General features: G+C 40.3%; 2 protein-coding genes across 2 annotated transcripts; both read right to left on the bottom strand.

The window, feature by feature from the left end:
* Positions 1 to 843: 843 nt before the first annotated feature.
* tpgs1 (tubulin polyglutamylase complex subunit 1) lies at positions 844 to 6834 on the bottom strand. The gene is made up of 2 exons (XM_084684527.1): positions 6230 to 6834; positions 844 to 1725 (listed from the first exon to the last, which is right to left on the bottom strand). The coding sequence occupies exons 1-2, from the start codon at positions 6667 to 6669 to the stop codon at positions 1080 to 1082; spliced, it is 1086 nt and encodes a 361-aa protein (XP_084540653.1). The 5' UTR covers positions 6670 to 6834; the 3' UTR covers positions 844 to 1079.
* Positions 6835 to 17916: 11082 nt separating this feature from the next.
* LOC146299395 (uncharacterized) lies at positions 17917 to 21708 on the bottom strand. Its single transcript, XM_084683150.1, has 3 exons — positions 20007 to 21708; positions 19795 to 19903; positions 17917 to 19305 (listed from the first exon to the last, which is right to left on the bottom strand). Exons 1-3 carry the CDS (start codon positions 20194 to 20196, stop codon positions 19041 to 19043), a joined length of 564 nt encoding a protein of 187 aa, XP_084539276.1. The 5' UTR covers positions 20197 to 21708; the 3' UTR covers positions 17917 to 19040.
* Positions 21709 to 22915: the final 1207 nt, after the last annotated feature.

Below are 22915 nucleotides of genomic sequence, written 5' to 3'. Positions count from 1 at the left end.
AACAGATCTGTGACCTAACAGCTGTTTAACCACAGGTGAGCAGAAGTCGATATTTACATTTAGTCATTTAGCAGACGCTCTTATCCTGAGCGATATGATCCTTCAATAATAACAATTAAATACTGCTCACCTGTTGGTCTGTCTTGCTGCTGGTAGGCTGTTTCGTGACGCCAATTGATAGGATGAAATCTGTCAGTCGGAGGCGGAAAGAGTTGCACGACAATGGAAGATTGTTGACTTTGTTTATTAGATTAACTCGGATCATGTGATTTTTTCACAACAGAGTGGTCAGCATGAGTGAAGAACATGTCTCACAGACGTCCTTTATATAATGGATGGACAGTACAGATATAGGATCCAGAGAACGTTTCCTTACAAAGTCAAGGAAAGTACAGCCCATGCGTATAGTAGAACAGACCAACAGGTGATAACGTCATAACTCATGTAAATACCGTTTATACATGATTCCTTCTGTCTCCCAAGAGTCTGGACAGTGCATTCCTATTCTAAATATGTACTGTGAGGAGCCTCTCTATGGCCTCTTGACCTCAGCAAAGGATAGTCTTATGTAAAACTTCTGCATATCAACAGCCATTCAGTCATCCATCTAGCAAGAGTGCATGCACCTGACTACAATGTGCAGTGTTAATTTAGCAAACATTCTGATGACCATGGACCATTTAACAATTTAATTGTCAATTTATGTTATCAACACATTTTTTGTAGAGGTTCTGATCAGGTTTTGATCCTTTTAACCATCTTTGTGAATACACCCTGAAGTCAATACAGATATCAATGAAGAATCCTATATGATCAGCATTGTAATAGTCAAGAACACAGGAAGTATTTCATAGGTTGGTTTATTTGTGACATGATTAACATTGAAATAAATTATACAAGCGATGAAGGTAGACTAATTTAACAGACACAGACATTTGTCACTTTTGTTTTTGAAAATATCTTAAATATTTCCGGCCGCTTGCACATTTTCATGTAGTTTAGTATAAGTCAGGAAAGCATATTATTCTGAGCATGTACACCATTTGTTGTACAAATCTGTAATGCACACAGTAGTTAACTTATGATATAACTCTGACTCGAGTGATGAACAACTCTGCTGCTGCATCCTCAAACTCTTTGGCGTCCATATTGATTCCTGATGCCTCTCCAGCTGTGTGTGCCTCAGCCATGGCCTGCGCAAGCTTGCAGGGTGAGATCTTAGCACTCGCCTCCAGATAGCGATTAGCCTTAGCATTAGCTTCTAGGTAGGAATTAGCCTTTGTGTTAGCATTTGCATTGGTGTCACATCCCTGGGAGGTCTCCAGGGCTTCCTGTAAGGTCCCCAGCACAGCCAGACACAGAGCCCGGCCTGCAGGCCCCTCGGCTGGGCCACAAACCTCTGCGTACAACCGCTGAACACGCCGTATGTAGTCACAGAACACGGCACACGTCAACACGCCTTGCCCGAACACATCGTAAGGTACTGCTTCGTGATTCTGGCAGTGAAGGCGCCTTAGAAGCGGAGCAGAGGTGGAGGCAGGGACTCCACCTTCGCTACACAGGCATTGAAGAGTCTGGGTGTAGAGGCCCCCTCGCACACCGCCACCGGTTGGCCTATTGGAACTACGGCCTCCAGGGCCTCCACAGAACTGTTCTCTATACCTCTGGGGGCCCGCCTGGGTCAGTAGGTCATATGCCACACGTACATTATTGCTGAAGGCAGATCTGTAAGGAAACATTAAAAAAAGAAGAAAAAAGAGGCATATATGGGGTGGTTCAAATCGCTAACACATATTTTCATAAAAGTAATATCTAGCCAGGCATACAACACGAATGTCAGTGCCAACAATTCAATTATTGATGTATCAGATGACTGGTAGATGGCATTGAAGTCTGCATAACTCAAGACAGCTATCAACTCGGCAGAAAAAGGCACAGGCATACCCTCCGTATGCCTGTGCCTTGTCCATTCCTTTCACAAGTTATTCTTTACTTCTCAGAGTGAGAAATACAAGGTATGGCTGTATTGATCTTGACTTTTGCGCAAGTCCTTCTACAACTTCTCTCACTTCAGCTTTTGCTTCTCTCGCTGTTTTTGTCCTAACATGCATTGTAAACTTTCACTTTGATTGTCTGAGTTTTGTAAAGTGATTTAAATAACTCATGAGATTAGACAACACATTGTAGTTGTCTGGGACTTCCCCAGTTTCAGCGTTCATTGAAAATAATGGTTGATTTATTTAATTTAACAATTATATGACAACCTTTGCTGGTTTGTATTGGCCACCTCCAGTTTTCGCTTTGTTTAGCCATATTTGTGATGTTGACTCTAAAAGAGACCGACATACCTTGCAGCCATATACTTGTTTTCCACGACAACAGGTGAGTCATTTAATCGTTGCGGGTGCCATTCTGACAACTGTTAAACAGACTTTCAAAATTAATGTATTTTTTCTACTACAGTTGGAAAATACTTGTGAGAGCAGACGCTTACTGTTAGCTAGCTAACTCTGATACATTTTTATTAAATTCTGTAGCTAGAACGGGGTAGTATTTTTCTGAATGATTGACTTTACTGACCAGGGCTGCATTTCCCAAAAGCGTTGTAAGCCTAAGTTTATCGTAGAATCCATCGTACAACGAATCTTACTTTTACGGGCTGTTCCCAAAGACATCTTAGCTAAAGTGTCTCTTGAAAAGTTTTAGCTCTTGAAAGCGCATAAATTAGCCTACTCTATGAGCATGTTTGGGAAACGCACGTAAAAAATATCGATGGTTTTGTTTTTTGCTCAATCGTTGCTACGATCCATCATTATTGGGAAACGCAGCCCAGGCCTGCACTCATTAACTCAGGTATGCACTCACTCAGTTATCAAAATGTATCAGAATTCATTTAGGCTGAAGAGACTAGGCCTAGACTTGAATTTTGTGAATTTGTAACTTCCTAGCCACTAGTGTTGCTTTCATCAACGAAAATTATAACTAAATATCGTCGTCAACGGACCTTTATCACGTGATGAAAACTAGACTAAAATACAAATTGTGTCGACTAAAACTAGACTAAAATGTATCAGTTTTCGCAGACTAAAACTAGAAGAAAATAGTCATGGATAAGTCTGACTAAAATAAGACTAAACTGCTCAAACCTTTGGTCGACTGAAACTTGACTACAATAAAAAGAGTATGAATGTGACTAAAACTATTTAAAAAAACGACAGCTTGACACAAAGACTAGACTCAAATTAAAACAGGCCGCCAAAAACAACACTACCTACAACGTCCAATTCACGTCTAGGCCTAGTCCTGAAAAAACATGAATTTTGCAAGTCTGTTCAACAGTTTTCAAAATAGCACATAGCCCCCTACCAGTGGCCCGGGTCACAAACGTCAAAATACATTATAAATAGGGCTGAACGATTCAGGAAAATAAGCCTATTGCGATTAATTTCTAATATTGCGATTTAATATGATTTTTATTATGATATCATTAATAAGGAGCAGCTTCACAAATATGTGATCATTCAAATGTGGGTCCCACAGCGTAACATCAAATATGTGAGTACAAAAATTCCAATTGAATATTTTCCAATAGACAAAATCTATGCGACAAACGCTTTAGTATGGCTTCAAAATGTACTAATGAGAAGGCTAACGGTGCGTGTCCACTACAGCGGAGCGTCGTCTTCCAATTTATTTTCTATGAAGCCCGGTGTTAACGCTCGTATAGTGCATTGTGGGAAGGCGAGCGGAGCGTTGCGAGTTGAAATTTCTCAACGTCATGAGGAGCGTTAAACGCTAGTGTTGGCCAATCGGATTGATTTCTTGTTTCTTGTAACGTAGCAACTGTTGGTCATGATAAACATTTCTAGGTTTCACAGTTTCAAGATGGAGGAGAAATGTATTTTGTGTGGCTTCACATCCAGTCCCGGTCAGAACACAAAGTTACGTAATGTGACGAGACTGAATTTAAAGATTACATTAAAATAATATTGCATGGTGCAGGGTTGTTGATGTTGTTAGTGTCCCTGGTGTGTTTTTTATTTTACTTTTAAATTCAGTCTCGTCACATTACGTGACTTTGTTCTGTGCCACAAATATTGTGTAAAATTTGTATTTTGATTGATATTGGGAGTACATGAACCCAAGTCTGCATGCTTGGCCATGACTTCAACAGTGACCTTAGAAAACTACAACTCTGTATTAACCTGTCAGACATGCTTATTTGACACACTGGTGTACTGCATTTTAGCTATGCTTTGTACATGGCTTTGTGGTGTTTTTTAAGGGCTGAAATAGATTGGTGTGGTTGTCCCATGAGGTAGCAACGTTGGCCAGGTAGGTTTTGCACAATACTTGACACTGCACAGCATCTTTTTTAAGGGCGAAATATCCCCACACAACTGACATACTGTGCCTTTTTGACACACAAATGTCTGTAGTGTCAGGTTCTGTCAAGCCCAAGGCAATCGTCAAGGTAAAGTGTAGCGTGCAAAATTGATCCTTCGTCTACAAACTGCTCTACATTTAGTCATTTAGCACATGCTCTTATCCAGAGCAACTTACAGTAAGTACAGGGACATTCCCCCCGAGGCAAGTAGGGTGAAGTGCCTTGCCCAAGGACACAACGTCATTTGGCACAGCTGGGAATCGAACTGGCAACCTTCTGATTACTAGCCCGATTCCCTCACCGCTCAGCCACCTGACTCCCATTTGTTTGTCACGCGTGTCACGTGACCAAAGTAAAATCGCAGCATTTGCGATTACAAAATCTTGTTTTGTCACATCACAATATTATCAATGCAAATAATCGTTCAGCTCTAATTATAACAATATCATTCAAAGTCAAAATATTAGAATCTGTGGTGTTTATTTGTCTCTGTCAAAAAAAACAATTCATTATCAACATAAAAACAACAATATAACAGTAAGCTACCAACGGCCAAAACAACAAATATGCATCAATAACAATATAGGGGGTCAGATGGCTGTTCGGCGGTTAGGTACGGTGGCCCTGAAGTGCAAACCACACCCCCTAATGAGTACAGCCCCCAAATGAAAACACTCCCCCCAAATACAAGTCAACTCCCCCCAAATAGGATGACTTGCTCACCTCCCCCCAATACTAAGACACGCTCCCCCAAATGGGAAACAACATTACATTAACTCAAAACGGAAATGGTTGGTACTGGTACAACATTTTGTCGCTGAATGGATGCAGTAACTAACAAGAAATAAAAAATTGATCGACAGAAGTAGAAAATGCAATACCCTAACAGAGTTACATGCACAAGGACATTTATTTGGGTATTGAAGCATGTAGCAAATAGTAGGCTACTTATGCAAAAGCATAAATTGCGTGCTGGAACGTAAAAATCGATAGCCAAACAACTATCCTGGTCCACGTAACTTCGTTGATCTGTCATGGACTATTAGTTTTTTCTTCTGAAAAGTCCTGCTTCCTTCCATATAATACTTGCTTTTAATATTGTGAAACGTTAACAGCATATCTAAGATTATTTCATAGGAATGACCCTAATTAAAATAAAGAGTAGTGCAAGTCATGACTGAATTGTTAACACAAATGCTTCTTTCCTTCCAACCAAAACGATCAAGTTCATGATAATGACAGAGTTACATGTCAAAACACTAGCCTATATGTAGCAGCTGTGAATCAAATAAACTTATTATAAATAAAGTTATGTCATTTTTTTTACTCTTGTATTTTTACTGAATGTTTGCTGCTTTAATCCAGATGAGTATTGAAAAGTATTTTCCAAGACTGAAAAAGGCACGTGTTAAAGATGAAGACCAGCCTGAACCAGTCTGAAACAGAGATAAACAGTCCGACCAGTGTTAGTAGTTATGTTATTAATTTGTACAATATTTTCAAGCTTATTTAATATAATTAAGTTTTGTGTAACTAATTATTATTACAACCCCCCTCCCCGGTCTGCCAAGGAATTCTGTGAGCAATATAAAAAAGTTGTCAAGAAAAGCCACAGTATCACAGTTTGATCAGAGAAAATGAATAACCACAACCAAGACCCTGATACTGTGGCTTTTCTTGTTGTCCCCGTCAGATCCCTACTGCGATTGTTTACTAAATTTGCCCAACCATATAATAACAGTGCCAGTGGTTACATCCTCCTACACAGTTGACTGATCCTTGTGTTCCTACCAACTTTCAAGCCAAACCTACGCCCTTGGAGGGACCGCAAGGTATTCCTACCTCTGGGAGTGATGCGCTAATTTCAAGTGCCACAGTGCTTTGTTGAGAGGTTGCTGTTCTTGAACGCCTGCGGTGAGTGTGATACTTTGCTCTCCGTCGCTGTATCCCGCTGTGCCGTTCTCTGACTCGGATGCTACATTACAGAAGTGATCGGCTAAGACCCCGATAGGGTCATCCGATCTAGCTTCAACCATCTTAAGCAGAGCGCCTCGGAGCAATTCTCCCACCCCCACCTGCGAAAGAAATTCCCTTTCGCTGTCCGTTTTAGTCGACTTGGTTTCTGACATCGCTGCAGGGACAGCGGGGCGACGTTTCTCCGCCATTATTCTTGGTATTAACAACGGAAGTGACTCGTTGCTCAGGAACGATTTGTTTGGAGCATGGAATCGTTTGGAATGCTCGCCCCGATCCTTCGCGTAGAGAACTGGGGGGTATTCCATCAACGTAGATTAAGGAAAAGACAGACTATTTCCATAAGTCTCGTTTATTTCAGTGAGGGTTCCGTTCCATTAAGTAGACTTATTATAGCCCTAGCTAAGTAAAATAGGCAACTTATACCTCTAACAAGCCTGCTCCGTGTCAGGCTGAAAGTCGAGCTGAATTTAGCTGTGTTGCAAAGAATTTCAATCAAGCGGAAACATAATCTTAAAAGATAGTTCCGTCGAGTGTGTTTTGTTCGTGTCGGGAAACATAAGTGCAGACTTTCTTTTTCACAATATGACCCAGCATGAATTAATTTACGTGTTTGCTTTATCTCCAAATAACGTATTAATTTAAATAAACAAGTTAATTAAGAAATCATGTCACTTCAATAGTTTTCAAAAGCCATTGGCTAATTGACATGACAAAAAGCCTAAGCAGTGCGTCTAGACAAGTTACAACCAATTATGGTGTATCTGTTTTTCGACGACCCTGTGGATGAAGGTGCACAGGTACCAAAGAGCGTTTATTCCACCAGCCCCAAGGGTTTTCAGAGACAATGCACTGTGCTTCCCTGACCAGTATTTGTGGAAGAGGTATGGTTTGAGCAGGCCCAGCATAGTTTATCGAGATTGACAAAAAATAATCTTTCTTTAAAAAAAGTATAGGAGAATACTTTAAGGAGTCATTGACCGCAAAACCGAATTTAGCTTGTCACTGTTGAATAACGACAGTTCAGTGGGTAAAATGGACATACAGTGAACCTCAAAGTCCATTGACACCTCTTTCCTATGCAAATCTCACAATTAAAAAATGTAGCTGTAAAACAGTCGGTTTTTACATTTGGTCATTTAGCAGACGCTCTTATCCAGAGCGACTTACAGTAAGTACAGGGACATTCCCCCGAAGCAAGTAGGGTGAAGTGCCTGTCCCAAGGACACAACATCATTTAGCTCTAACCTTCTGATTACTAGCCCAATCCCCTAACCGCTCAGCCATCTGACCCCCTATACAGTGAGTGTGCCTCTTAGTTAATAGGTTTAAACCAGAGCACTATTGGCCCTTACAGTTCTACAACATTTTACTTTAGTGTTGGTGCAATCAATGGTGGGTAATCTGACATTTTCTGATTCTAACTATAAATTTGGTTTTGAAATAAGGTCAAAATAATTTGATATTTGACTTTGACATCGTTAAATGGTATATTTGTCGATAGAAAGTGTATTTGTAAGAGGACAAATCCCCGCTGTCCTGTTATCGTTGTCTCTGCAGACTGCCACCTGTCCACTGTCCACCACTGCCACTCACATAATCTTGTAACATTTTTTTGTTGTTGCACAAACTGAATATTTGTCGATTGTATGTTTATCATCCAGTATTTTTAAATTTTCAAAATCACACTGGGAAAAGCTAGTTTAATGCTATTTTATCCTTTTTCTGTTAAGTTGGTGCTGGCTGCACATTCAGCCATTTTCCACCTTCCTTTCAAGGCTGCGATTCTCTTTTCTTTTTGATGTTGCAAGGGCTCCTAAGCTAGCCTGGACAGTCTGGCCTCGCTCCATTGACAAGCGTTGACTTCCTTGTAGGCGGGTACTCTGTTGAAGTTAAAAACTAATTGGATCTGCCCAGAGCCACTCTGATCTGCCATAACCAATCGCTAGTGTTCGCCTTAGCCAATTCCTTCACCACTACTGTAACAGAGCTAGCTGTAGTAGCTGGAAAATCAATCATCTGTTCCCAAACCCTGTGGGGAGGAGGGCCCCAACATCATGGCCACCAACAAAGCTCAGCAAAACTTATTCTTGCTCTGGCTTTAGTTTATAGATATTCGGCAGTGTTGCCACAGCGGATCGAATGGCTTTGCTCGCATCTTTCTCCGCCGCCGTTACGGAACTACAACACAAACTAGCGCTAGGCACCACATCAACGTTCTCAGCCACTCCCTCTGTTTGCTGATTCGCCGGTAGAAAATCAACTTGCAAAATCTGACTCACGTACCAAATGGCCAGACCGAGTACAGAAGCAAAATCCAAATTGAGCGGAAGTACGTAGGAGGGCAGAGCCAGGCTACTCCAAAGCAGACATGAGACCGAAAAATGGCCTTGGACTTTGAAACGCAGACCAGCCAACTATCGTGTATTATTATTATAGGGCCTATATATATTTTTGTTGCATTATGCTGCGGCTGTTTAACCGGCCATTCGGGAAATCTCCCGACAGCCAGTCCGACTCTGCTCCCAAGTCTTTCATTCATTAGTTAAATAACACTGTATGTGAAGCAAAATATGTATAGTTTAAATATAGCATATAATTATGTGACAATATTCTTTTTTTCAATTCTATAAAGTGCATTTGCTTCACTACATGGGTATTTGTGTGGGCCCCTGTCTGTGACTCTACAAGGCGGCTACACTTTAGGTGTTTTCGACATCGGCTGCGGCTGCATGAACGACTGGCGAGCAGGGGCGGTTTTAGGCACGGGCGGACCGGGCAGCTGCCATTTTTTCATGTCACGTGGGGGGCGCACAAGCATAAAAAAAAATTATAAACTCGCCCAGGGTGTCCAATGTGCTTGGACTGGCACTGCTGGCGAGAGTTGCAGCTTGCAGTTGGGAGGAGTTAAAAACGGCTCTGTTTTTTTATTATTGGAGAAAGATCAATATACAAACAAGCAGTATACAAACAAATAACTATTAGATATGCTAGGGGGTAAGCCGGACGTTCCTGCTTCCACAGTGACCAAGCCTCGAATTAAGTCAAACACACCTTTTGTCTCCACAGTCTTTGCACACAGCTTATTCCTTCACAATAAAAGTCATAATTTACTATACACTGCCTAACATAACAGGCCACTCAATAATATATCCTAAAATGGGACCCCTATTGTGCTGTGAGTGAATCAATAAACTTCTGAGAATCAGAAATGTAGTTCTTTTCCATGGTAGACCACCTTGTCATTGGATGGGCATAGATTAATTGGTTCAGGTGTGATTCATTGTCACATTGCTAATTGAACATTCTTGTTGTGTTCAGGGTCTAAGCCAATATTCAAATTCAGCTCACCCGACGACTTGCCTTTTGGGGAAGATGACTGCAGGTACTGTTGCACTCGGACAGCAGCATCTCAACAACATTTCAAGCAAAGGCACATTAAGTATGCTGTGTATTTTATAGATGTTGGCAAAGGTAAGCCTGTTTTCTTATTTTCTTTCCTCAATTTAATTTGGTCACACTAAATCCCATTTTAGCCTAGTTTGACCTTAGTGGACTGTGGGAGATCCCCCAAAGAGCAGTCTAATAGGCACCTTGATTGACCATATACATTTTCATAAAGTATACAAATAGTTTATCTATGTTTAGATTATAATTATTATGGTCACTAAAGTACATGCTTTTCTTGGCAGTTATGAATCATTTGGTTAACAACCTAAGCAAAATAAAAATAAAAATCAATTTCTCAACAGAGAAGTTCACAATTCCTTGCCTTTGTGAAAAAGAAACAGATCACAAACGGAGCCACTGGCACTGCCCAAAGTGTGAGAAAGTGATTTCCAGATAAAACAATTTAAGTCCACCCTGAAAAACATGGTAATTTGCCTAATGCATTATTGCCTACAGGCAAATGTTGATTGACAAATCTGAGTAATCTGTACATGCATGCAAAATAATAATTTAATGGCAACTGTCTTATAGGATGTCTGCTTGGTGAGACCACTGGTAAACAAGGTATGCCCTATCTTTACCTTTACTTTATCTACTTCAACTTATTCACATAGAATCCACATAGGAAACATCCAAACAAGTTTCTTGCATTATTTATTTTCCTGCCACAAATCAAAGCGTTTACTTTACTTTTCTTTAAAAAAAATACAGTTACAGACACATCATAAATGAAAAGTCAATATTGCATGTACCGTATTTTTCGGAAATAAGCCGCACCACACCAGAATGGGAGCTTTGTGTTTGCAAATGGGAGTATAGGCCGCACTTTAATCGGGAACAAAGATACCGTAGCACCGACTAGCATTGAGTAGAACAATGCTCTCGACAGTTTATTTCCCCAGAAGCACTTTTCCATTGGACAGCTTGGATATCCATCTAACTACACAACACTCCCAATCAGGGTGAACACTCAAATTATCTAAACTACAGACCATTACACATATCAAAACAGAACAAACACAACAATAGAACTCCAAACAATGCTTATCTAACTAAGCTAATGCCCTTAACTAGGGTGACCAGACGTCCTCTATTACCCGGACATGTCCTCTTTTCGAGACCTAAAATATGCGTCCGGCAGGTATTCAAAAAACATCCAGGATTTTGTCTTGTCAGATGTTTGTGTTTCTCTGGGTCTTTCACAAACAAATTATTACGCCCTTACAAGTTTTGGAAAGTGTATCTCCCTTACCTCAATTAACTTCTTGGGCGAGCTCTTGACTGTAGAGAACTGTCATAGGTCGACCGCCTTCTCAGTGTTGCCAGATGCACGATCATTATCCTCCAAATACGATAATTGAGACTTTGGTACAATACTTCAGCATTTTCAATCTGGCAACACTGAGCACCTTGCCGCCTCCACTAGTTGCATAGTTTACAACAGCACATGACACCTGCAGCCATGCCGATATGTAAATGTGTCTTTATTTTCTTATTGTAATATGTGGCCATATAAATTATGTATTATTTGTTACATTTATTGCTTTAATATATGGACAAGACACATTAAAGGTTTTTATTCATTCATTAAACAACCACTGAAAGCCACAGAAGCACTGGACTAAATGGCACAAAAAGATTTGTTTACATTTGTATTTTGCAATTTTGTTAAGGTTTAAATAAATGATCATATAGCCTATGTCATTTGTGTCATTTCATTTGTGACACTTGTATGCATTCCCCCCCGTAACTAAGTGTCCTCTTTTTCACAAAGTCAAATCTGGTCACCCTACCTTAACTTTGTAGCATTCTGGGTACCAAGAGCATGAAGTGTGCTCGACTTCATGCAGCACCGGCTGATTTGAAGCAGTGAATTCTGGTTAGAATTTTGAGGCTAGGTCACGGTCACTGTGATGTATCCATCAAAGTACCGTGAGATCAATTCGAGAACAGCCGGCTGTGTAGCCGAGTGCATTTTCTAAAGAGCAAGTGCTCGGGTTTTAATGACGACACAGCTATTTCATGATTAGCCAGACTAACACACAACAACTTTGACGATGTTTGGTATTTACTCTAACACCTTCAGTTTCGCCAGTGCTTAACTTTGGACCAAACAGTTTAATTGAATAAAATATTTTTTGAAGGGTTTTAGTCCGCCTCTTCACTAAAGGAAAGACTACGTTTAATTGAGTTCTGGTTGTTATCAATCTGCAGATTGAAGAAAGAGTTTAACATAGCCCAAAACATAAAATGACAAATTTCAGCTCAATTATTAGAACAAAGGTGTTTACAAGAAAGGTATAATTCTATTTCAGTCCAAATAAGCCAGTAATTCGAATCCATGTAACCACGGTGACTGTGAAGCACACTTTTGGATGGCCCATAATATGCGCTGTGCCTTGAAAGTAAATACAGACAATGGATTAATTATACACGCTGGCCCAACTTTTGTATGCACAATGTGCCATCGCACCCTTTTCCCAACCAAATAAAGTGTTGCAATCGCAGCACTTACAAGAAGAATCCACACGTTGTTGCTGTCTGTTTGACAGGGCAATATGTCCATGTGTGCAACTACCAATGTCAAGGCCCTGAACAATGCACTGTACTGGAAGAAAGGAAAAAACTGTGAATTTGTCACAGCTGTCATTCCCATTTGAAGGCAGGAAACAAATTATCCATCGCTGTGGCTAACAACCTGGAGCAAGAGCCCATTCCCCCAGAGCTCTGTGATTTGAACTTTTGGCCAAAATACTGCCATTTGCCAAGATTGTCACACTTTCTAAAGGTCGACAAGCAGCTATACATAATGCTGTGGGGTGTAACCATCCGAAGTGGAAACAACGGTAAATACAGAGTGAAGCTGAAAAGACGTCTGGTTTACAAAGGCCACCAGCTGTTTCACACTGTAAACATGAGAAATGTAGTAGTGGGACTTTCAAAGCTCATTGACACACCCTGACTACAGGAACATTACAATCATAGCTGATCTGACGATGATGTTGATCGGATGGACCTTGATAGCGATGATGAAACTGAAATGATGGAGGTACTTAATTGCATAGAAAGTGCTGATCTATCAGAGGCAAAGTCTGCAGCTTTACAGCCTCCTTATGAGCAACAGGAAGACCATGACCAACAACCTCCCAATGCAGAGACTGAGAAAGCTGCACTGAGACCTGGGGCCTATTCCATAAAGGCCGCTCAAAAAAGCTAGACTTAAAGTCCTAAACCAGACTTGAATACGTTTAATTAGTCAAGCGGGGCTTAAGCGGTTCCATAAAGGCCAATTTCAGCTCACGTAGTCCTACTAATTCAAGTCAGATTTGCGTAGTCAAGCTAATTGCGCGTGCACCCTATTTTTTAACAGCCCGAGAGGTAAAACATGGATCATACAATCCACCACGGCAAAAGCAATGCACACGGCCACATGACTTCTTCCAGAAAGAACGTCCCCTTTAAATCGTGTACAATGACAGCTCCCTCATCCACCACTTCAATCAATGTAAAATGACACGCCATGATTGACGTCGTGAACGTAGACCTTCGTTGATTAAAAAATACCCTCTAAACTAATCTAAATCGACTTTTTTGACATTGTTTAAAATAAATAGCCTACTATTAATAAAACATTATCCAGTAGCCAAGTGCTAACTTTTTAACATGGGTTTTGTGTCGGGGAAATGGGGGGCGGATTTAAGTTCGTTTTGCAATTGTAGGCTACTGTTAACAATTATATTGCTATGATAATTATACTCTGATAATTTAGATTGAGATGTAGGCCTATGCCTGATGACTAAACATGTGAAATCACAAACTAACATCCATACATTTAAAGGCTATGGTGGGTAGCCTATCAAAGCATTATTCATCATTGTTTAATCCATTAGGCTAAATGTTGTAGCCTATGTAGTCTATTTACGTAGATTTTCTATCAATGTTGAACTGATGACAATAAGAAAATGAGAATATATGTGGTAAATCATCGTCTTCCCGTTGGGTCAGTGTTACAGGGACGTCTGGTTAAGCACCAAGTCACGCTAAGCCTGACAGTTAGTCTGACCCTGACCAGACTAGTTTCGTAGCCTAAGTTGCCATAGTAACCGAGTTCGAACTACGTTGAGCTAGCTTTATGGAACCAAATGTACAAGAAATGAGGCCGACTAACTGACATAAGTCTGGCTTATTCGGTAAACTCGCTTTATGGAACAGGCCACTGGGGACTCATGTATAAACGTTGCGTACGCACAAAAAGCTTGCGTACGCTGGTTTTCATGCACACTTTGTGATGTATAAAGATTTACTTGACGTGGGAATGTAAGGGCCGTCACGGAAAGTTTTGAGCAGACGTGAGAATGTTGTCTGGCTCTGTAACATGGCCAATTATAACTGAAAAGTGCCGAAACTCACCTAACATTACAAAATAAAGTTTCCACTACTACGTTTATGACGTTGACTATTCAAAAAAACGTACAAAAGTTTGATAATTAATGTGGATGATCACATCAAAATGCCAAAACCCAAAACGGGAAATGCTGAGAGACTTGATGCTCTTGTGGTTAGTGGTAACTGATTTAGATTGTTGTACTCGCTGTGATATTGTTTTTATTGTAGCTTGTTTTTCTACATATACACAAGCACTTATAGCGGTTCATGTTGTTTAATTGTAACTTGCTTAACTACATGCTCTTATGGTTCTTCCCTGGCACTTATTTTGGTTGTTCACAATATGTGCTTCATGTTTTGGCTACTTGCAATGTTTTTGGGGCTATCTTGTTGTTGTTGTTATCAGTGACCTATGCACTTTGGAAAGCTCTCTTTTGGAAGTCGCTTTGGATAAAAGCGTCTGCTAAATGAATAAATGTAAATGCTATATAGCCTTTTGTTTAATCCGACACTACTTAATAACTTCTGTTAAACTTGAGGGTGTCAAATGAACGATAAAATCACTCAGGAAATGCTTGTTACGTTAACCCTATAGCTGCCATGCTGTTACGATGCACCACCACTCGTTTCTCCTTTTTAAAAGTTTTATATCGGACCATTTCTTCTTAATTTCTGCCATGGTCCGGTTCTCTGAACCCACAGCATTTATGGCCCTATAATAATGATTTCATTTGTAATGCACTTTACATTTAGCTAAATCTCAAAGTGCTACAGGTTAAAATCAAGAAAGTGTGCAAATAGTGACAGTTTTCCACACCGCCCACTTTCTTTTGTCGCTAATACCTGATGAACGGCTGCCAAACAGGACACATTTTCTCGCCTCCACCTCTGTTGTCAGAACCTCGGTCTCACAGTCACCGTATTTCTTTGAATAAACGCAGCAGCGTTTAACGTTCATTTTTGGTGCAGCGTTTATTCGAGGGCAGCATTTATTTGCGGAAATACAGTAATTCAGACAAATAACTGACCTCAGGAGCGCATTTATAGTCCATCTGGATATTCATTTATTGGAGGAGGCAAGGCGGGGTCAGTGGCTCGTTCACGTGCGGTCAATCTCACGTTGATTGTGATTTATAAAGGAAAGGTGCGCAGGTCCTGGCGTACAACCGGTTTTATACATGTAAATACATTTACATTTATTCATTTAGCAGACGCTTTTATCCAAAGCGACTTCCAAGAGAGAGCTTTACAAAAGAGCATAGGTCACTGATCATAACAACGAGATAGTCCCAAACATTGCAAGTAGCCAAAACATGAAGCATACATTGTGAAAAAGCTAAACAAGTGCCAAAAGGGAAGACCCATAAGAGCATGCAGTTATACAAGTTACAAATTAAAACAACATAAACCGCAAAAGTGCAGGACTGTACCTGTAGAAGAACAATGAACCGTAAAAATATTTCTCAGCGAGTACAAATATTTCTGTGCATAGGTACTTTTCGAGTTTTGGCCGTATGCCATCTTCTGGAATGAAAGCTGAGCGATCCTTTATACATGAGGCCCCAGGAGACTGGGCAGCTGGGGCAGCCGCAAGCACACCGTCACAATTTCCCCAGAAATTGTATCCTCTCTAGTTACTAATTATTATTACTGTTGACAATGTTGAAGAATCCTCAACATTTGTTTTCTGGGCACTGTATAGACCTACCTAGTCTCGAGCGTGCCTAGTGCTGCTTCTCTGGCAATGTGTGATTTGTCTGTAACAAGAAGCAGTGGCTTTGTTCCCTCTATGGCTCTGGTTCAGAAGAGCGGTAAAACTTTGAACCAGTTTGTGACGTTTGCAGCATTGAAAGTCATCTATCACGTTATTATCGTAATTTGATACAAGCTCCAAAACACTTTTTCAAAACTGTGCATATTGGTTTTGCGACACAGCGAGTTTCCCGGTCCCTTCCTATATCTACCAATTGAACAATGGATTTTGGTGTCACAAAGCCCATTGACACTTACCTGCTGTATGACTACGTTAAGCCTGTGTTCTGCTCCCCTCACGTGAATGTTAAAATCACCCATAATTGAGATGTTATCAGTATATGCAGTGCCGCTGCTAGCCATTTTGGTGCCCTAAGCATAATTCCTTTATGATGCCCCCACCCCCACCCTCCGAAAAAAAACGATTGTTTTTGCCAGTTTAACTTTTTATTACTATACATATACCTCAATACCAATAGCCTAACACAACAGCAGCATCACAATGTAACACCTATTGAGAGGTGGTGGTTCTCTGCTGTGTATCTGTCCATAAACAGCTGGTTGAGGGTGGTTAATCAGGGCTTGGCAGGGACGGACTGGGAGTAAAAATAGGCCCTGGACTTTGATCCAGAACTGGCCCCCCAGAACTGGCCCCCCAGAACCGGCCCCGTATACGCCACTACAGCTGCCCTGCCAGTCAGTGTTGCCAGGTCTGCGGTTTTCCCGTGGAATTGGGCTACTTTTGAAGTGTTGTCGCGGGTTGATTTTTTTTGTCCGCTGGTTCGGGTAGACATATTTTGCATGCAAATTACATTAATATCTTTAACTATAAATTTATATTTTAAATGAAATAATTTATTTATGCCCAAATCCTACCAAACTGACTCCAGATCAGCACATACACACATGGACATGGGGCACGCACACATGCACACACGCACTGTGCGTGTGCAGACGTGCCTAATGCACTCAGTCTTCTGAGAATCTTCTAAAAACTGGTTTTAATGCTGGCATACTAAACATTTGGTGTTACTTTGTAGATATTACAATAGATTTGGCAATGAAAGCAATGCTGTTGGACTTTAAAAGCAGTGTATATGGTTTAGCAGGGGCATATTTCGAGTTCTGATATTGGGCTAGTTTTGATTGGCCATTGGGCTGGTTTTGTCACACAGACCTGGCAACCCTGCTGCCAATGCATCCACATTCTGTGTTTGATGATGCTAGTTACGGAGTTCCCGACTTAATGCGAGCGCGCAACACGCGCAAGCGTTGGCCTTTATTTCAGTGCAAAATAGTTTTTTGAGCTTCATGTAAAATAAACAGCCGATTTTAAATTGGTAAAACCTTGTCTAGTAAAGTTGATGTATTTTTGTCTCTAAATTTTTCAGCCCCACCCTTACATTTCTTAGCCTGTTTTTCCAAAACATTTACAACTGAAAACAGCCAAGGAGCTCTCCACCTTTTATTACTCATTTTAAAACTATTTGATACATTTTATATAAAAGCATCATAGAATGTAAAGTAAAGTAACAGCTAGCTGGCGTCAGTTACTTGTAAAATGTATAGATAATGTTTAACAGTAAAATCTCAATTTAGCTTGCACCTAACATATTGGAGTGTGCTAACATTAGCAATAACGTCAGCTAGTTCGAGGTGTATGCATAGGCTAACCATTAAATTAGCAGCACATTTCCCATATTTAACAATGAATAAACATGGACTTACCTGAAAGTGATGCATGGGCATCATCTCGCAGTTTCTTTCTCTTTCTTTTTTCTGCCCCTGACTCCTCTTGTCTTTTTGAGGCAATTTTCGAATAGTTGACCTAGCCTACTGTCAAAGTTCGTCAGGCCACTGAGATAGGAAAGGGCACCCACGGCGAGCTTGGGAAGTTTATTTTTTTGGGGGGGGCACTGTTATGGAAGAATTTCAGTGGCACTGTGTAGATCTGAATAGTCAAGGGATATGGTTACAATACAATTTATTTAGACTATACAATACATATGTTTTAAACAAAGTACTTTGTGATCAGTCATTAACGAAGGAGGTGCCGTTCACACAGATCGTTCGTAAGAGTGATAGCCAACTATCACACATGCTCAACCTTATATAAACTTTAGATGAATGGCATTCTGTAAGATCAATCAATCAATATAGCAAACTCTGTGATTGGCTAACTCAACTTAGTGACAGCTTGAAACAATACATCTCCACCAAGAGTCCCAAAGTTCTTTGTTGTCTGGCTCTCTCCAGAGCAGTAGATCCACAGGGGTTGACCAGTCAAATGGTCGACTGTCCTTTGTGTGACCATCTTCAAACAAGAATTAGACTTCCTGTCTCCTAGACTTCATGTCTCCTAGTTAGGTGTTATAAAACTACAGGTGGCATGTCTACCAAATGAAGTCGAATCAACATACATTGTATCAAGCTTCTTATCCAACTGGAAACTTTTCCTAAACACATACATTGTACATAGGCCCAAAATTTCTACAACAGGCACCATCGTAACTTTTTTTGAGCAAATAAATATATCTCTTGTTCTGCCTATGTTGTGATATACATGCCTAAAAGGTGCCTAATATTTCTATACTGAAATAATATTGGCATTATAATTATTATAACTATGATGATTGTTCAGTTGGCAATTTTTTGGTGCCCCCCCAAGACTCGGTACCCTACGCACAGCGCGTAGTGCGCGTTATGGGAGCAACACTAAAATCAGAAAATTCCTCTAGGAAGAGGGGGTACGGGCCAGGGGGACCCAACTTCCCGACAATTTTTTTTTGCGGGCGGGGCTAAGTTGGGCTGGCAGCCAGGCTAGAGGTATAGAGAAACTATACAAAAAGAGGGAGGAGGGGCAGGAGTAATAACATTAACATTACTCCTCTTTAATGTAGTTGGTGGTTTCATGCACATTTTTTCAAATGTTTTAAAGTTGTTCACAGATTTTAGGCTGAGGTTTAAGCTGGCTTCATATATCATAGCAACACCACCACCTTTCTTAGAGACATGAGGAATGTGTGAGTCCTGTCCTTCCAAAGACAGAAGTACTTAAATAGTATATTCAAATACAAATAAGCCAATTTTACTACAACCTTTTTGAGAAATTAATAAGTTTGTTTGTAGTACTTGCTGTTAAACACTTACGATCACACATGGGCTGGTTGTTTACCCTGGGCCGGTTAGGGGTTGCCATGCTCAAGTTTTGTCTGGGGACACTTGTAGCAATGGCTGGTCTGGTGGGAGTTGGAGGAGCACTAACTGGTGCAGGGGGTAAACTTAAAGGTGCTCTGGTGTTTACCCCTCTGGGTTGCTCATGTGTGCTGTCATCTTCATTCTGAGGGCCTAATTTACTAACAGGATTGCGCCCATTTCAGGCGTGAAATAGCGGGTAAAGATATAACACTGTATTTACAAAGGCAGCACACTTAAGTAAAAACCGATTACCGCTGCTGGGAGGGTATAAGGGAAAAATGGTGTGTATATTTCTAGCTCTTGATTGCTTAACTTTTTTTCCTCAAATCACCCTAGGTGGCAGTAACATGCAGGCAATTTTTCCCGTCTTTTAACGGCGCGCTAATTAACACTAATGGGCGCTGATTGCCTGACAAGGATCTGGTTTGATAAATACCACGCAAAATACGGAAATTCCCCGTCCGCTATTTGCGGTTAGGCAAAGGCGCAGATTAAGCTGCGGTCGCAATGTTAGTACATGAGGCCCTAAGTCCTAAATTCAGTTTTGGCCTCTATTGAACAAAATAAGTTGTGTTTTAATTTCTGGATTTATGAATCAATAGTTACTACCTCATTTATAATTACTAAGAGAGCAAACTCCATCTTACCTTCCCTTCCTTCTCTTATAAGATGGACGTTGGTCCTCCTCATCTTCAGTTTGAAGATCAGATGTAAGCAGTGCCCTTGGTAGCAGCGGCCATGCCTCACTAAATGTATCTGCATTAAAATGGAAACAATTAATTTAATTAATGTAATTCTTAAATAAATCTAATGCCAATTGTGGTTGCTAACACTTTAATCATAATGAATTAAATTATACTTTTAGTGGCCTGGATCCTGACGTTATGATTTGCCCACGATTCTTCAGGTGGGTCCGCTCCCATTAAAGCCCTGTTGCATCGCTCCCTGGCTTTGTAGGGAGGCCAGTAACTTCTTCCATTAGCAACCCAAGAGGCTGGAACAACTTCTGTGTCTCCCGTGTCCAGAAAGTCAACAATATGGTACATCATCTATGAACAGAAAATAAATTAGTCTACAGAATAAGGTCCTACTACAGCTAAATGTATTTGTGGATCAAGTAAGTGATAATTGCCCTCCATATAGTGATGTGAACAGAACTCACCGTTTAAAGTGGGCGCCTCTGACTTGAGCGCGAGTGTCCTGCTCAAGAGGACATTCTCGAGCAGTTTTGTAACCAGAACTCAAGTCAGAGGCGATTATGTCTACCAACACATTATACAACGAATAGGTCTAGATGTGATCGTTTTAATCCGCTGCTTTATCCAATACTCACCCTAGTAAGTGGACGAGCTGGAAATGTTTCTTGGTTCTGCGTTAAATCTGTTAGAAATCGATTTACAGGTGGCTATCAACACATTATTGTACACAATCAATAAAAATCGTTTTCACCCGCTTCTGTAATAGATTGACCAAAAAATAAGCTGCATCTCAAAAATGAAAAGTAAAGTAGCAAAGTAAGAACATTTCAAACTGTATAATGAATTCAACTATTGATATCTCTCTATTAGAGAATGGTGGTACTGTAACAAGAGTCCAACCTGACACATTATAGCCTTTACAGTAGCTAGCTGCAACACATCATTAGACTAGGCTAGCTAGGTTACTATTACTAGTAATTTAAATATCGTAAACATGATCTAACGTAAGCTAGACTTAACAAATTATTATTTTAATATTAAATATCCCGAAAAGTATCACAGTATATTTTTCTATTTAAATTGACTTGCCTGATAACGACAACTGCACCCTCTAATGACTGTTAACAGGAATGACAGTGATGCCATTTGCAGGCCATAAGTCCCAAAATTCGGAAATTTAGTACATATGCCTTACCTCTTACGAGGAACAAAAAAGCCTCAAGAACCTATAACGGCCGCCATATTGGATTTTTCTTTTCAATAAAGATTAAGGATAAACGTTTTTTGCTACTCCCAGGGGCGATTCTAGGATCAGACCTTTAGGGTTGCTCAGCCCCCAAAGAAAATGCGACATGAATACAGTGCCTTGCAAAAGTGCTAAACCCCCTTGCTAATAACAGTCGTGCAGGTGAGGCTCAGTGCAGGTGAGTTTCAATGCCTGTAATAAATCCCTAATTTCACTGGATAACAATGAATACATGTATGTATTATTATGCAAAATATTGAATAAAATAAATAAATAAGGATGTCCCTTTCTTCATGAACTACCAGCATCAAATGATAATAAACAATAATATTTGTTATTTTTTATTTTATTATTATTATTATTTTTAGGGGTGCTGAGATGAAATTTAGGTGTGGTTGAGCACCCCTAAAAAGGGTCTAATAAGGGTCTAGTAATTTGAATTCTGAATTCAAAAGGGGAGGCAAAAAAACACACTATGCCGGGTTTCAGATTTTTTTTAAGTCTCCTTTCTGTTCTAAAAAGCCTTTGAAAATTGCATTGACGTCATACACATCGTACGACCAGAGCTACTGCTTGACGGCAAGCTCTGGTTACTTCCACTTTTCTCTCGAGGCATCGACAACACAGCTGACAGGTTAAGCTCTCCCTGTCAATACACATGCTAGAAAGAGTTTTGGCTTGCTAATATTGTTGCTAATGTTGCTAATGCTCTGACATTCTGGTTCTGCTTCGGATGCCATCAAGCGGGGTCTCTGGTCGTAGTCAGTCCTTCACTAACCAATCAGCATTCGTTAGCAGAATGCTAGCGTGTTATAGGCAACAACGACTTACCCTGTAAGAAATCGAAAGGACATAAGTTCTCGTTCATTCATTTTTTGACCTGTAATCCATGTTGAACATGCAAAAACTACAATCAAATCGGATATTTATCAACGACAATCAGGGGAAAGAGACAAATTTAGCCGTTTAGCTCCATAGACTCTCATTCATTTCATTCAAAATTCGGTACAATGGGGCTTAACAGGGAGTGGGCAGGCTCTCCTTAAACAGGCTCTGGGTAAAATGCTGTGTTGGCCAAGGCCATGACCCCCCCCCCCCCCCCCAGATGAGGAGTTTGCATGCCTGCAACGTATTATTGATTGTAATAGTTGATAATATTTAATTTCAATTTCACAATACAAAGAAGTAACCTAAAAGATTTAGTCTGAGTGTCATTCCCAATTTCAAAATGAAATATAACGTAACTCATTTGAACCAGACCACCGTATTTACCTTCATAAATTCCTCCTCAACGTCCTCTGCCTTGGTAGACCAAGTAGGTGCTAAGCTAAAACTAGCTGTTGCTAGTGCCATATTTTCAGATTCTAAATCTGCAACTATTTTTAATTTTTTGGTGGTTAAAACCTAAACTTATCAGGGCCAAATATGAATTTGGCGCAGGTGGCCTTTTTTAGGTGGCATGACTGACAGTGATATTTATATTGAAGGTGTATTGTGTTATTTACCTCAAAAGCACATTAAGCTAAAAGCAAGGTGACTTCTTTGGACTTGCGAGTGCTGTCAAATCGATTGTATGCGGTTTGCTCACACATAGCCCAGTGGTGTGGTAGTGAACTGCAGTCATGGTTCATGATTGTGGGGTAGGCTCAGGTCTATGTACGTCCCGTAGTAGCCTATATTTTAATTTAAGGTCTTTAATGGTAAGAAACCGCAGCGCACATGGATGGATAATGTATGACAGGGGCGTGGCCAGAAAAATATTTTGGGTAGGCCTAGAAAAATATGGATAGGCATCTTTTCAGTTTTGTTTTACTTCTTTACTTT

This window comes from Hypomesus nipponensis, chromosome 3 (assembly GCF_054491055.1).
Source record: "Hypomesus nipponensis isolate SF chromosome 3, ASM5449105v1, whole genome shotgun sequence".
Lineage (NCBI taxonomy): Eukaryota > Metazoa > Chordata > Actinopteri > Osmeriformes > Osmeridae > Hypomesus > Hypomesus nipponensis.
Note: the sequence above shows the minus strand (reverse complement) of the source record. Positions and strands in the feature narration are given on the sequence as shown.

What these genes read in the sequence shown, in the direction of transcription:
- tpgs1 (XM_084684527.1), bottom strand. Translation starts at nt 6,669, where the DNA reads ATGGAATACCCCCCAGTTCTCTACGCGAAGGATCGGGGCGAGCATTCC. An exon ending in TTAGCGCATCACTCCCAGAG is followed by an intron (nt 1,726 to 6,229) that starts GTAGGAATACCT and finishes GTTTCCTTACAG; the next exon opens with ATCTGCCTTCAGCAATAATG.
- LOC146299395 (XM_084683150.1), bottom strand. Translation starts at nt 20,196, where the DNA reads ATGATGTACCATATTGTTGACTTTCTGGACACGGGAGACACAGAAGTT. An exon ending in CAGGATCCAGGCCACTAAAA is followed by an intron (nt 19,904 to 20,006) that starts GTATAATTTAAT and finishes ATTTTAATGCAG; the next exon opens with ATACATTTAGTGAGGCATGG. An exon ending in TATAAGAGAAGGAAGGGAAG is followed by an intron (nt 19,306 to 19,794) that starts GTAAGATGGAGT and finishes CAATCCTGTTAG; the next exon opens with TAAATTAGGCCCTCAGAATG.